This window comes from Pollicipes pollicipes, unplaced genomic scaffold (genome assembly GCF_011947565.3).
Source record: "Pollicipes pollicipes isolate AB1234 unplaced genomic scaffold, Ppol_2.1 Scaffold_7231;HRSCAF=8579_pilon_pilon_pilon, whole genome shotgun sequence".
Taxonomy (NCBI): Eukaryota; Metazoa; Arthropoda; class Thecostraca; order Pollicipedomorpha; family Pollicipedidae; genus Pollicipes; species Pollicipes pollicipes.
Window position 1 is genome coordinate 3,028,857 of NW_023597034.1, and position 10,917 is coordinate 3,039,773.

General features: G+C 51.9%; 1 protein-coding gene across 1 annotated transcript in view; it reads left to right on the forward strand.

The window, feature by feature from the left end:
* LOC119110575 (diuretic hormone receptor) overlaps window positions 1–10,917 on the forward strand; it is a 64,139-nt gene that overhangs the window by 52,529 nt on the left and 693 nt on the right. Inside the window, exons 9-10 of the mRNA XM_037234450.1 lie at window positions 6,600–6,721; window positions 8,911–10,917. The exon at window positions 8,911–10,917 is cut by the window's right edge and continues 693 nt beyond it. Coding sequence (XP_037090345.1) covers window positions 6,600–6,721; window positions 8,911–9,052 — 264 coding nt within the window. The 3' untranslated portion in view covers window positions 9,053–10,917. The remainder of the gene's footprint in view (window positions 1–6,599; window positions 6,722–8,910) is intronic.

Below are 10,917 nucleotides of genomic sequence, written 5' to 3' on the forward strand. Positions count from 1 at the left end.
AGGTGTGGCATTCACTGCCTGCACGCTATTAAAAAATAAGCGAGAAAATGTCACCTGTGTCGCAAGGGAACTAGAAGCGCATTTTGTGTGAGGGTGTGTGGCACGTGCCGTCGCGCACTATTTCCGGAGCTTGGAAATAAGGGGCTCGTGTAGACGTTTTGATGCCTTATTAACAGCTTACTACCCCGCTCTATCGCAGAGCAAGAAGTGAAACCACATGGTGGTAGGTAGTACTGGCGACAAAATTCAGTTTTCTGAATGATGGTGTGCTGGAAAATGTTGTTAGGTGTAAGCATGATTTGGATGCACTAGAAACGTTATAACATCATTTCGAAATAACCGTTAGTTTAGCACTGGGTATGGTATGGCAACAGGAACTTGTGAAAAGTAACACTACCTTCTGGTTGGCATATTGGTTGGAAGTGGTCGACGAGGTGGACACAGCGGTTGACATCGCGGCCGTGATGGTTGGCACCTAGTAATACTATTAGGGCTTCACGTCTCACCGACCCAAATGTCAGGACCATTTCGAGTTGGAATACCTCCATTAGTCGTCATGTGGGATGCGGTAGTGGTGTGGCCAGAACTCGAATCCAGGACCGAAAGGTCCAGAGGCAAGCACCCAGACGCCACATGACCGCCGCTCCGATGTTTGTCATATAGCACCGAGTGCCCTGCAAAAGGCTGTCCTGAAAGCGACCGCTGGTGATATCAAATGTTTGTTAATGTAGTATCTAAGATACCTAAGATCTGTTGACAGGTTATAGATTTCATAATTTATAACCTATCACGCCTGATGGCAGATTCTTGCTGTACGCGAAGTGCGACTAAAAGACCTCTTCATAGCAAGTTATATTAGGATACGCCTATTCCGCGAGTCGACATCGCATGAATAGCTGTAATGCACCGATCACTCCCACTGGAGAACCACGCTTGACAGGTGACTGTGAGCTGGACAGAGGGGAGGTTCAGTGAATATGCTATATCCTCTGTCGCGAGAAGGGATCAGGCATCGCATACTCACATTCGGCTGGCGAATGGGATATGGGATGTTGGCGGGATGGTGCGAGGTGAGGTGGGATGTTGGTGGGATGGCGCGAGGTGAGATGGGATGGTGGTGGCATGGTGCGAGGTCAGATGGAATGGAGCTTTGCTGGTCGCCGCTGGTACATTCAGGTTGGTCAGAGCGTTGTTAGCTCATTCTAGTGCAGTCGGCCAGGCTCTGAGGAAGGATATAAGCCTTGTTCGGAGCAGAATGTGCGTATGCAGCCCAGTGACAAGGCTTTCGTAGGTGCTCGACCGTAAAGACTGAGCTGAAAGAAATTATCATCAATATTATATTTAAAAAATGAAAGCTTGAAATCGACATTGTTGAAACTTTAACCAAGCGATATAACGAAAGTTTTTAATTTAAACTTGCAATTTAAATTTTGTATTATTGCACAAATTATTACAGCCTGTCGCTGGCGCAGCTGTACAAAATGCTCGCTTATGTTGCATCTCACTAATGGTGACATCATTAAAAGTTTGCGGCATCTAGGTTATGGGTGTGATGGTCGTATGGAGAACCGTCAAAAGCATGGCTCGCAAGCCACGGAGGAAACGCCTAAAGCGTCAGTCTCAAAGAGGTGAACTTTACAGACCGCTTTAACTGACTCAAAACAGAAAAGGTAAAGGAGAGGAAGCAGAATTGTATTTTCGAAAAAGCTGATAGTTTTGTGTATATATAAGTGATAGATAGTGGGTAAACACAAACAGCGCTCAAGAGCAATAATGGAGGGCAACAAACTTCTTCAAGAAGTTTGTCATTGTGTAATCAGCAAACTTCGCTGTTATCGTGGCCTTCTTGTTGATACGGGGCGCGAAATCGTTACTCGCTAGACGAGTACATTGTGCGCGAGCACGCGCTGTGCGGCACTTGCAGTGCATGGTGCTGCACTTTTTGCCTCCGCCCGACTAGCGCACCGGGTAACCACCCCACTGTCTCTGAAACAAGAGCTGCTCTCGAAATGTCTCCCGCCAACTCGTGGCTTTTGGCTGCCGTCGTTGGCCGAGGCAGCGATGCCGGCACATCGTCGTCCGCGGCACTGGCCTGAAGACTTCTTGTCAATGAATCGGGTGCTTGCAAGGACTGCGAGCCGCATAACCCTCGAATGATGAGTTAGTACAGTACAATGCAGCTAAAGCGCATTGTAAAAGCGCTTAAATGTATCCCATTGTAACCAACAAGCGTTACATCTTGACCCTCACAAATCTCCCCTGTTGGCACTGCAGGCGGGCGGGCAGAGCTATGAACAGAACGGAGCTTTGGGGTACCCTAAATTCAACCGTTCGCCCGCCGCACGAGTCACCATAAGATGCCACCAGTTACACTGTGAAGCAGCGTTGTCCAATGCGTCATAAGGAAGATGGTTGGTGAGCTGAATAAATGGGCGTGCATATTTTAGGCTCGGGTTTAACACGCTTAAAGATGTAAGCGCGGTTACCCGACATGCCTGATGTATGTAATAAAAAAATCGGGGAGGTCAAATGGTTTCCGTTCCTTATCTAAGCGAGGGTTAAAATGAAATGAATCTAGCATCACCAGCTTCAAGCCACGTCCGGACCTTCGACGGCGTAGCGGCACCCCGCCCCAATCCGTGGCACCCGCCCCGCGTCTGCCCCCGGGCGTCGAATTCCTGAGTGTCTGAACGCCGTATGACGTCATGACCAATCCGGTGCGCCATCGCCGGGCGACCCGCGCCCAGCTAGCCACTGCGCCGCTGGCGAACCCCTCCCCCCCCCCCTGATGAGCTCATGGGCGGATGAGTCACTAAGCACATTTTCCAGACTAAGTGGGCCGCTCTGTGTCGTGACTTACCTGCGTCAAATCACAGACCACAAACTGCGTGTGGGCATGAGTTCTACACCAGATTGGGAAGGAAACACTTAAAGTCAACGCTATGTGATGTTGCACATCGATGAGGTCCAACCGAACCTGTACAACTCGTCTGGTCACTGACTGGTTATGTTGCAATCTTGAGTGCAATTGTTATGGATGTAACTAATCCATAGTTGTGGGTTATTCAGCTGGGATCCCCATTCCCCCCCCCCCCCTCTCTCTCTCTCTCTCTCTCTCCAACATGTGCTTAAGACCCACAACTTTGAGAAGAAGCTGAGCGAAATCCGGGGAAAACCAGTTTGTTTGCTATTTTGGAGGTAGGTTTCATGATTTTTCACCGCTCAGGCCTCGGGCCCAACCCATTTTACAAAACTACGCCCCTGAACTGCCCGCCCTATGCAACTTTGGTATTGCTGCATGCAGCATCGTTATCCCCCAGGCTGACACCGTCCGTTCATGTTCATATAGCCGTCCACGTTGGGATCCACCTGCGCCACCCTACCGATACGGCGCAAGCCATCGCCGTTGACCGCAGCCACCTGAGAAGTCAGATGCAATTGATGCTCGGCACGCTCAATGGCATCATCATGATAATATGCACTGACTGCCGACTTCCAAGCCAACGATCTGAGCCTGTTCCATGTTCTCCTGGCCGCAAATTCCGGCAGTTCTCCACAGATAGCCTGGACATGCGTGGCACGTCCCAGGTCATTCACCGATCAGCTTGGGCGTTTGTGGACTTGCCTATCCCTAACCACATGGATACTGTTTCACGTGCAAGAATGGTCAAACGCCGTGGGCCTCAAAAGTACCTTCAAATCTATCTTCGAAAAGCGGAGTGGAGCCGAAAGCCTACACCTTAAGCATTACATAGTTCGCACGCATTTGATTCAACTATTGCACTGCCGTGTTGCTGAACGCCGCGGGGGGCACCAAGGTTTGCTCCCATGTCTGCTCATAGGTCCGCTCCCGTGTCCGCCCCCGTGTTTGTGTCGCGCATCATCTGACATGTATTGCGCCCTTGCATATATTTTCACACTACTCCTTGATGAAGAATATCACGGGCTGCGTAACCCCGGACTGTTACGCAACCCCAAACGGTTGCGTAACTCCGGACGGTTGGGTAACCCCAAACGGTTGCGTAACTCCGGACGGTTTCGCAACGCCAAACGGTTGCGTAACTCCGGACGGTTGCGTAACTCGAACTGAACCCAGCGTCGCCGCCAAACTTTTCACCCATTCCTGTGGCTCGTGTGATGTTAAGGGCTCGTCAACGAATTGTCCAGCGCCATCTTTGGTGCATTTAATTCAGCGTGGCCTCTCTTTCTAGTACGTGTACAGCCTGCATCACTCCACCGAGATAGAACTGCTCGAAATGACCGGCCAAATTGTGCTGTCTGTAAATCAATAGAGATCGCGCCAGCAGTCAAGAATGGCCTCGCTAAGTGTTGTGGCGCAGCCGCCTGTAATCTATTCTGACCGGGCGCATGGTCTGTAGTTAGTTGGAAATGTGCTACATTTTCACAGACAGCACGTTCGGGCTTGAGGCAGGGCTGAAATCGCAAACTCATCCCCGCTTCCGCTTCTCCAAGGATGGGTTCAAACGGACCCAATGTGGTTTTTGCCCCTTGCAAGGTGGTTAGAAGGACCTATATGCTTAGTGATTTTTTGCGCACTTTTAGTGTAGGTGGTGCCACATTTGGAACTTGATGCTCCGAACAGAATTTGGTTTTTCCCAAACTTCGGTCCCGAATCCCCAGTGTACGTTCCCAGTACGACAGAAGTTTATCATCGAGACAAACTAATCGGGCAGCTCCTGCTGACCAATCGCTTCAATCTCATGACGCCACCATCTGCCAGCATGCGGAGAATAACCAGGCTCTAATGACAGACATGGAAGAAGACATCCAGCAACCCATTAGCAAACACGAAGATCCTCGTACGCTACGTCACATTAGTTTTGGCTGCCTGCTGATGAGGTTAATGCCGCGAATGTTTGCGGTTCACGTGAACATGCTCGGCTCCAAAAGTGTACGCCGCAGATTTTGGGAAACTCTTATAAAGGTTAGCACCTCAGTCCTGTCTGGAAGCATACCACCGAGTAACCTAGGTCAAATAATGAACAGGCATGCACAACGTGATTCACACGACCCGATGGCGAGCGAATACACCGGAATGCTCTTAGCTCTAATCAACTGACGCAAGACTTAATCACCTGACATCCCGTGCATGTCCAGCTGGCTAGTCACCTCCAACATTCGGTACTGCGTCTCCGTATGCGCCATATGCGGACGGCTGCCGACGCTCCGCATATGGAAACTCGGAAACTTCCGCGCGCGCGCGACAGGCAGACGAGAGCATAACCGCGACCCACCGACCGGAGTCGTCTGGAGCGGCCGCACAGTACATTACGCACGGCGCTGTTTCAGCAGCGTATCATGCCGATTTACAGAGCTCCTGCCGATAACATGCCCTGGAAAACAGAGCTTTTGCAAAGTCATAAGGTCTGCATTCATAAGGTCTTTAATAAGTCGCCCAGGCAAGCTAGCATTCCTCATCAATAGCGACATTGACATAATGGTAAAATATATTGCAAGATAGCAAATGCAAATCTCATGCACTTTTTATTCATTTTCGAAAATGATCATGAATTGATTTTTTCTTCATTCTTTTCCTACTTTTCTTTCATAATTAGACTCTTTTCTATAATTCATTGTTCCCAGCCAACTTGTAATCAAAACTTCGGAGAGCATCGGGTGCACCGGTTCGTCTTGACAGCGCTAGATATGTTTGACCTCGTGCTGGCATCCAGTTTTCCCCGCGCTGCTGTAGGTCTCGAATATCTCCTCCATAAGTGACGATTTGTGTTTCAATAAGTCAGGCGGCCTGAGCCGCGGCTTATAAGCGGGCTCGGGCGCTAATTTGGCATTACATGTGACCTCATCAGTCATGTTGAGCTAGGGCCGATCGGATGAAGCTGGCACACCAGGGAAGGGGAGCGTGGCACCAGGAAGCGGGGCAGCTGATCAGTGGTGCGCGAGCCGACACCGGTCGGGATCGATGAAGCTGCACCAGGAGGGGAGGCTGCACCAGGGGGCAGCTGATCAGCTGCGGTGCCCACGAGCCGAGCACCGGTCGGGGCCGATCGGATGAAGCTGGCACCCAGGAAGGGAGCTGGCACCAGGAGCGGGTCCTGATCAGGTGCCCAAGGGGCGGACGATCGTGAAGCCACCAGAAGCGTGGCACAGCGGGTGCTGATCAGCTTGGTGCCCACGACACGATCGAAGCTGCACCAGAGGGGACTGCCATGAGCGGGGCAGCTGTAGCATACGGTCGTGCTCGTAAGCACAACCATAGCAGCGTGGCACCGCGGTACATAGCTGCGTGCCCACATTCACACGGCTGTGACTGTATCATCCGTCGTGTCTGAGCATCTGTGCCGTGGCGCTGACGTCGTGCTTTCGCTGCGCTGCTATTCTACACAGCAAGATTGGAAAACAACAGGCGGGCGGTGGGTCCGCTGTGTATCACAAAATCATTTTCAATATTGGTTGATTATTTGTCGCCAGTCATGGTTGGCATCCATCAGAAAAGTGTTGGGGAATCTCGTGTAACGTCCCAAATTATCACGGAGCCGTGGCAATTCATTCCCATGACGGACATGACGCACGGACCGATCCGTGCCAACTTAATAACAGCCAATCTGTTCATCTTGCAGGGCCTGACGGTGGCTCTGATATATTGCTTCTTCAATTCCGAGGTGAGGGCATCAATCAAGACCCACTACCGGCGTTGGAAGATGGAGAAGTCGTTTGGCAGGTCACCAGAAGACAGCCTGAGGCAAGCGCAGCCCGCCAGTACGCGTTCATTATTGTAAAACATCGGTCGTTTTTGTTCGTTTTTTTTGGCTGATATGGCTGGCTTTGAGCTCACGAATCAATTTCCGTGGCCAGATTTGTGCAACATGTTGCGCTCGAGGATGAATGCCACCCCATTTCGCTTGGCTTCCTTTTGCGACATCGTTGTTTGCTCGGCGGCGTGCGAACGCGAAGGCCTCCTCAGTAAAAGTGGTCTATATTGGGAACGATAAGGTGCTGGTTGCTAAGAATGCATGGGCTGTGTGCCGTCATTAAAGGACCCCCGCTTGAAATTCAACGGCGCTTGCTGAAAGGAATGTGCAGTACAGATCCAAGATTGTCGCCAACGATTTAAAACAGCATGCTAGCTAACCCCATGGAAAGATATCAAAGACGGGTTTAATTATTGAAATCACGCGGACCTGGCGTAACGGTGCACGCCTGCAGCTGACCCGTCAACAGAATGCTCGCTTTCATTATTGCCATACACGCATTGCCCCAATGTCTCCAAAAATGATTTGTGAAAATTAGTGCTAAATCACTGCGTTGTCCCCGAAAGTGGTTATTATAAGTCATAGTTTTTCCAAGGGGTCATTCGAAACGGCCACGTGCTGTCAAAACCTTGATGGCCAGTGGAGTAAATGGGAGGCATTGTCATCAAGTTGTTTGTTCTGGGTAATAATTTAGTGGGCCAGAACAAGACTAACTTAGGTCGCTGCAAGTATGTATTGCCTGAGTGGCTCACAGTGCCTTTAGCCGTGTAGGTGTCTGAAACGAGACAGGTGGTCAGTTGTTCAGTCCATTAGCGAGGATCATTAGTCACATCGATAAGACAGTAGGAGTAGCCTTATTCCTCGGAAAGATCAGGAGAATAGAGATACAATTAGGTTGATATGTCGGCAACATGCCTTTTTCGAAACAATAGCAGAAGATTAACTTCTGCTATTAGTGCTAAAACAACTGAAGACAGAGACAAGACATTCCTGCTATATAGAAGGCAAACTCCTGCCGTTGTTTCGAGAAAGGCATGTTTCCGAAATATCAACCTAACTATATCTCTATTCTCCCTTTTTCGAGGAATAAGGCTAATACTTCTGTCTGATCTATGAGATATGTGGTCCTCGATTTTGGGTCTTGTAGATTTTTGACACATTTCAAAGTGCACAAATAAACAGAACCAGGCCCTGAAACCTGGGCCAGCGACAATCGTGATCCACCACGTCTGGATAAGTGCAGGCGAACGATGGTATCTACAGGAACCTTTGCTTTCCATCGTCCTTTTCGAAATTTCTCGCCAGCATGGGTTCGTGTTGGAATGCTTGCGTGCATGGCCACGGGTGAAGAAACCTCATTTTGTACTGTTTATAAATCAAGACCCTGAGCATGCTAAAGGCGCACGTTGCTCACTTCTTCATTTTTTTTTTTTTTTTGGTAACAGATCGTAATATAAGCACCTGAACTTTTGACATTTTGATTTATTGTGCTGGAAATCGCCGGCCTTCACTATATAAGGGGTGCTGGTTATCAAGAGGAGTGTAGGTTCCTATTCAGTTAAGGGACTTCAGCCCTCACTCCACACCTCACCCCACATACACACACTTCGGCCCCAGGTCTCAAGTTTGCTTTGAGGGAAAAAGTGGACCAAAGCCGGGGAAAAACCCGTGCGTTGTCGCATTTCGGGGGAAATCTAAGACATTTTTTCATTGCTTAGCATTTTTTAAGCTCATTTTGCGAACCTATGTCCCTGTTGTTAACCAAGAACGGCCTGATATTTGGTAAATCTTCAGGTTAGGTTAAAATTTTTAACATGATAACACAGCACTTTGTAGTGCGCTGCGCACATGTATATTTTTTTTGTTCTCCTTGCCGTAGGTTTCAAATGTGAGAAGCTCTCTCGACGTCTGTTTCTCACACGGTAGACAGCTTTGACGCAACAATTCGACCCATAACTACCGGCCGTCACTGCGTAATTCAAATGGTCACTCTAAGGTTCAAACCATCGTGCGTGTCCGTAGCTCACACAGCTGACAATCTTCGCTGACACTGCTGAACCCTTTCCCACGGCTGTCGATGTGTTGCCAGTGCCATCGATCCCTGGCGTCTAAAACTGAGCTCTCAGGAAAAAGGTCGCGTGCTGGGCCACTAACGTGATGAGCCGGGTCGCCATTGCAGGCCGTTTCACGTGAACAGAAGGCGCAGCTCGGCCACCGAGATGACCTTCATGACCGCAGACCCGAACGGTCACGCGAGCGTCGCCTCCGGCCGGACGCACCGGCTCAGTGCGGCTAGCCAGGGACAGCCCGACACCGTCTGATCCGCCAAGAGATGCACGGAACCGGCGGTGATGCGCACTGAATCGGCGGTGATGCGCACTGAACTGTCGGTGAGACGCACTGAACCGGTGGTGAACTTCAATGAACTGTCGGTGAGACGCACTGAACCGGTGGTGAACTTCAATGAACAGATGGTGAGACGCACTGAACCGGCGGTGAGCTGCACTGAGCCGATGGTGAGACGCCCTGAACCGGCGGTGAGATGCAGTGAACCGGTGGTGAGATCCACTAAATCGGTAGTGAGATGCATTGAACCGGCGGTGAGAAGATTTGAACCGGCGGTGAGATGCACTGAACCGCCCTTTGAATGCACTGCACCGGCGGTGGGACGCTCTCAACCGGCGGTAAGATGCACTGAACCAGCGTTTAGATGCACTGAACCGTCGGTGAGACGTTCTGGACCGGTGGTAAGCTGCACTGAACCGGTGGTGACGTGCACTGAACCGGCGGTGAGACGTACTGAGTGAACGGTGTGATGTGCTAAACTGGTGGTTAGCAGCGCTACACTTGTTGGATATTAGGGACCAGTGTTGGAGACTACAGATTGGAGCAATTGGATATATACGATCGCATGGTGCGGGTACACAAACGCGCACGTCGGCAGCGTTACCCGAACTGGCCAGCAAATGATATGCATTTGACCTGGCGGGCAGACAGACCTGTCAGAACTAGTCACGTGACAGCGTCTGAACCAATGCCATGTCGATGTCGATCATGCCCTCCGGCGGCGACAGCCGAGGCCGGTAATCGTACCGTGACGCATCAGTGACGGCGACGCGTCAGTGACGATCAATAGCATCGCATGCGAACTTCTGTTGAAGAGAACTCTGGGGTCAGCCTGAGAAGCCTGCCGCCGTGTGACGACTCTCTCTCGCCTGACCTGCGGGTCGCGGCTGGCCGTCCGGCCGTGTTAGGAGGGTCGCAGGTGCGTCCCCTGAAGTGGAGCGTCCGCCACGCCGGCGGCAGCGTCGGGGACAGTGCGGAAGGGCCGGCGCGTCGGTCGCGGCTCCGGCCCTCCGGCGGTCGTCAGCAGCCCACCTCACCGGCGACGCTCGAGAGGCGTCACTGGGCGGAACGGCGACGCCCGGGACGTCAAGTGGACATCGCTCGAGCCAAGCGGGCCGCGCAGCTCCCTCGAGCGCTCTCGCTGAGGTCCGTCCTCTCGCCGGCGCCGAGGAGCGGACTCGATCGGCTGGCCGGGCTGCAGACGCACGGTCGTTGCGCTTGAGTGGAGCGCTCGTCGACGCAATTGTCTGCCGGTTGACATACTGCGCACTGTGATTGCTCCCCGGCGGCGGATACCGCGGTGGAAGGTCTCGCGCGCGCTTCGTATTCCGTGCTGGTCTGGCCGTGAAGCCCGCTCGTGCCCTCAAACCCGGCTCTGTGCTATTTGTGTGTCCGATTTGGATGTGGGCATCCAGCGCGGAACTCCGCGCATGTCACGTCTCTGCTACTGTGTCTCGCAGCCGAGCACTTTTGTCGTCTTCTGATATGCGCAGGTAGCCAAGATGTCCGCGCCAAGATGTCCGCGCGTTACGGCCAGCATTGTTTCGCCGGGATGATCCCTTTCAATCACGCCGATGCGGTTGCTGGTCTGTGTCGCGTTTCGGTTGCGTTCGTCCTCCCACCGGTCAAGCCGTGGTGAGTCTGTCCTCATCTCAGGCTGTCCTGTTTGCTCGTCACTGAGTGCTTGCGACCAAACTCCCGGCTTCCGATCTCGTCCTTAGTGGCAGCCGGTGTGCAGTGTTAGCCGTGTGTACACACTCAGTGTTCTGTTGTTGCTGTATGGCGTGGCCAGCCCGTCGCTGGGGTGCGCGTCCTCGCGACCGCCCGTAGCCCTGACCGA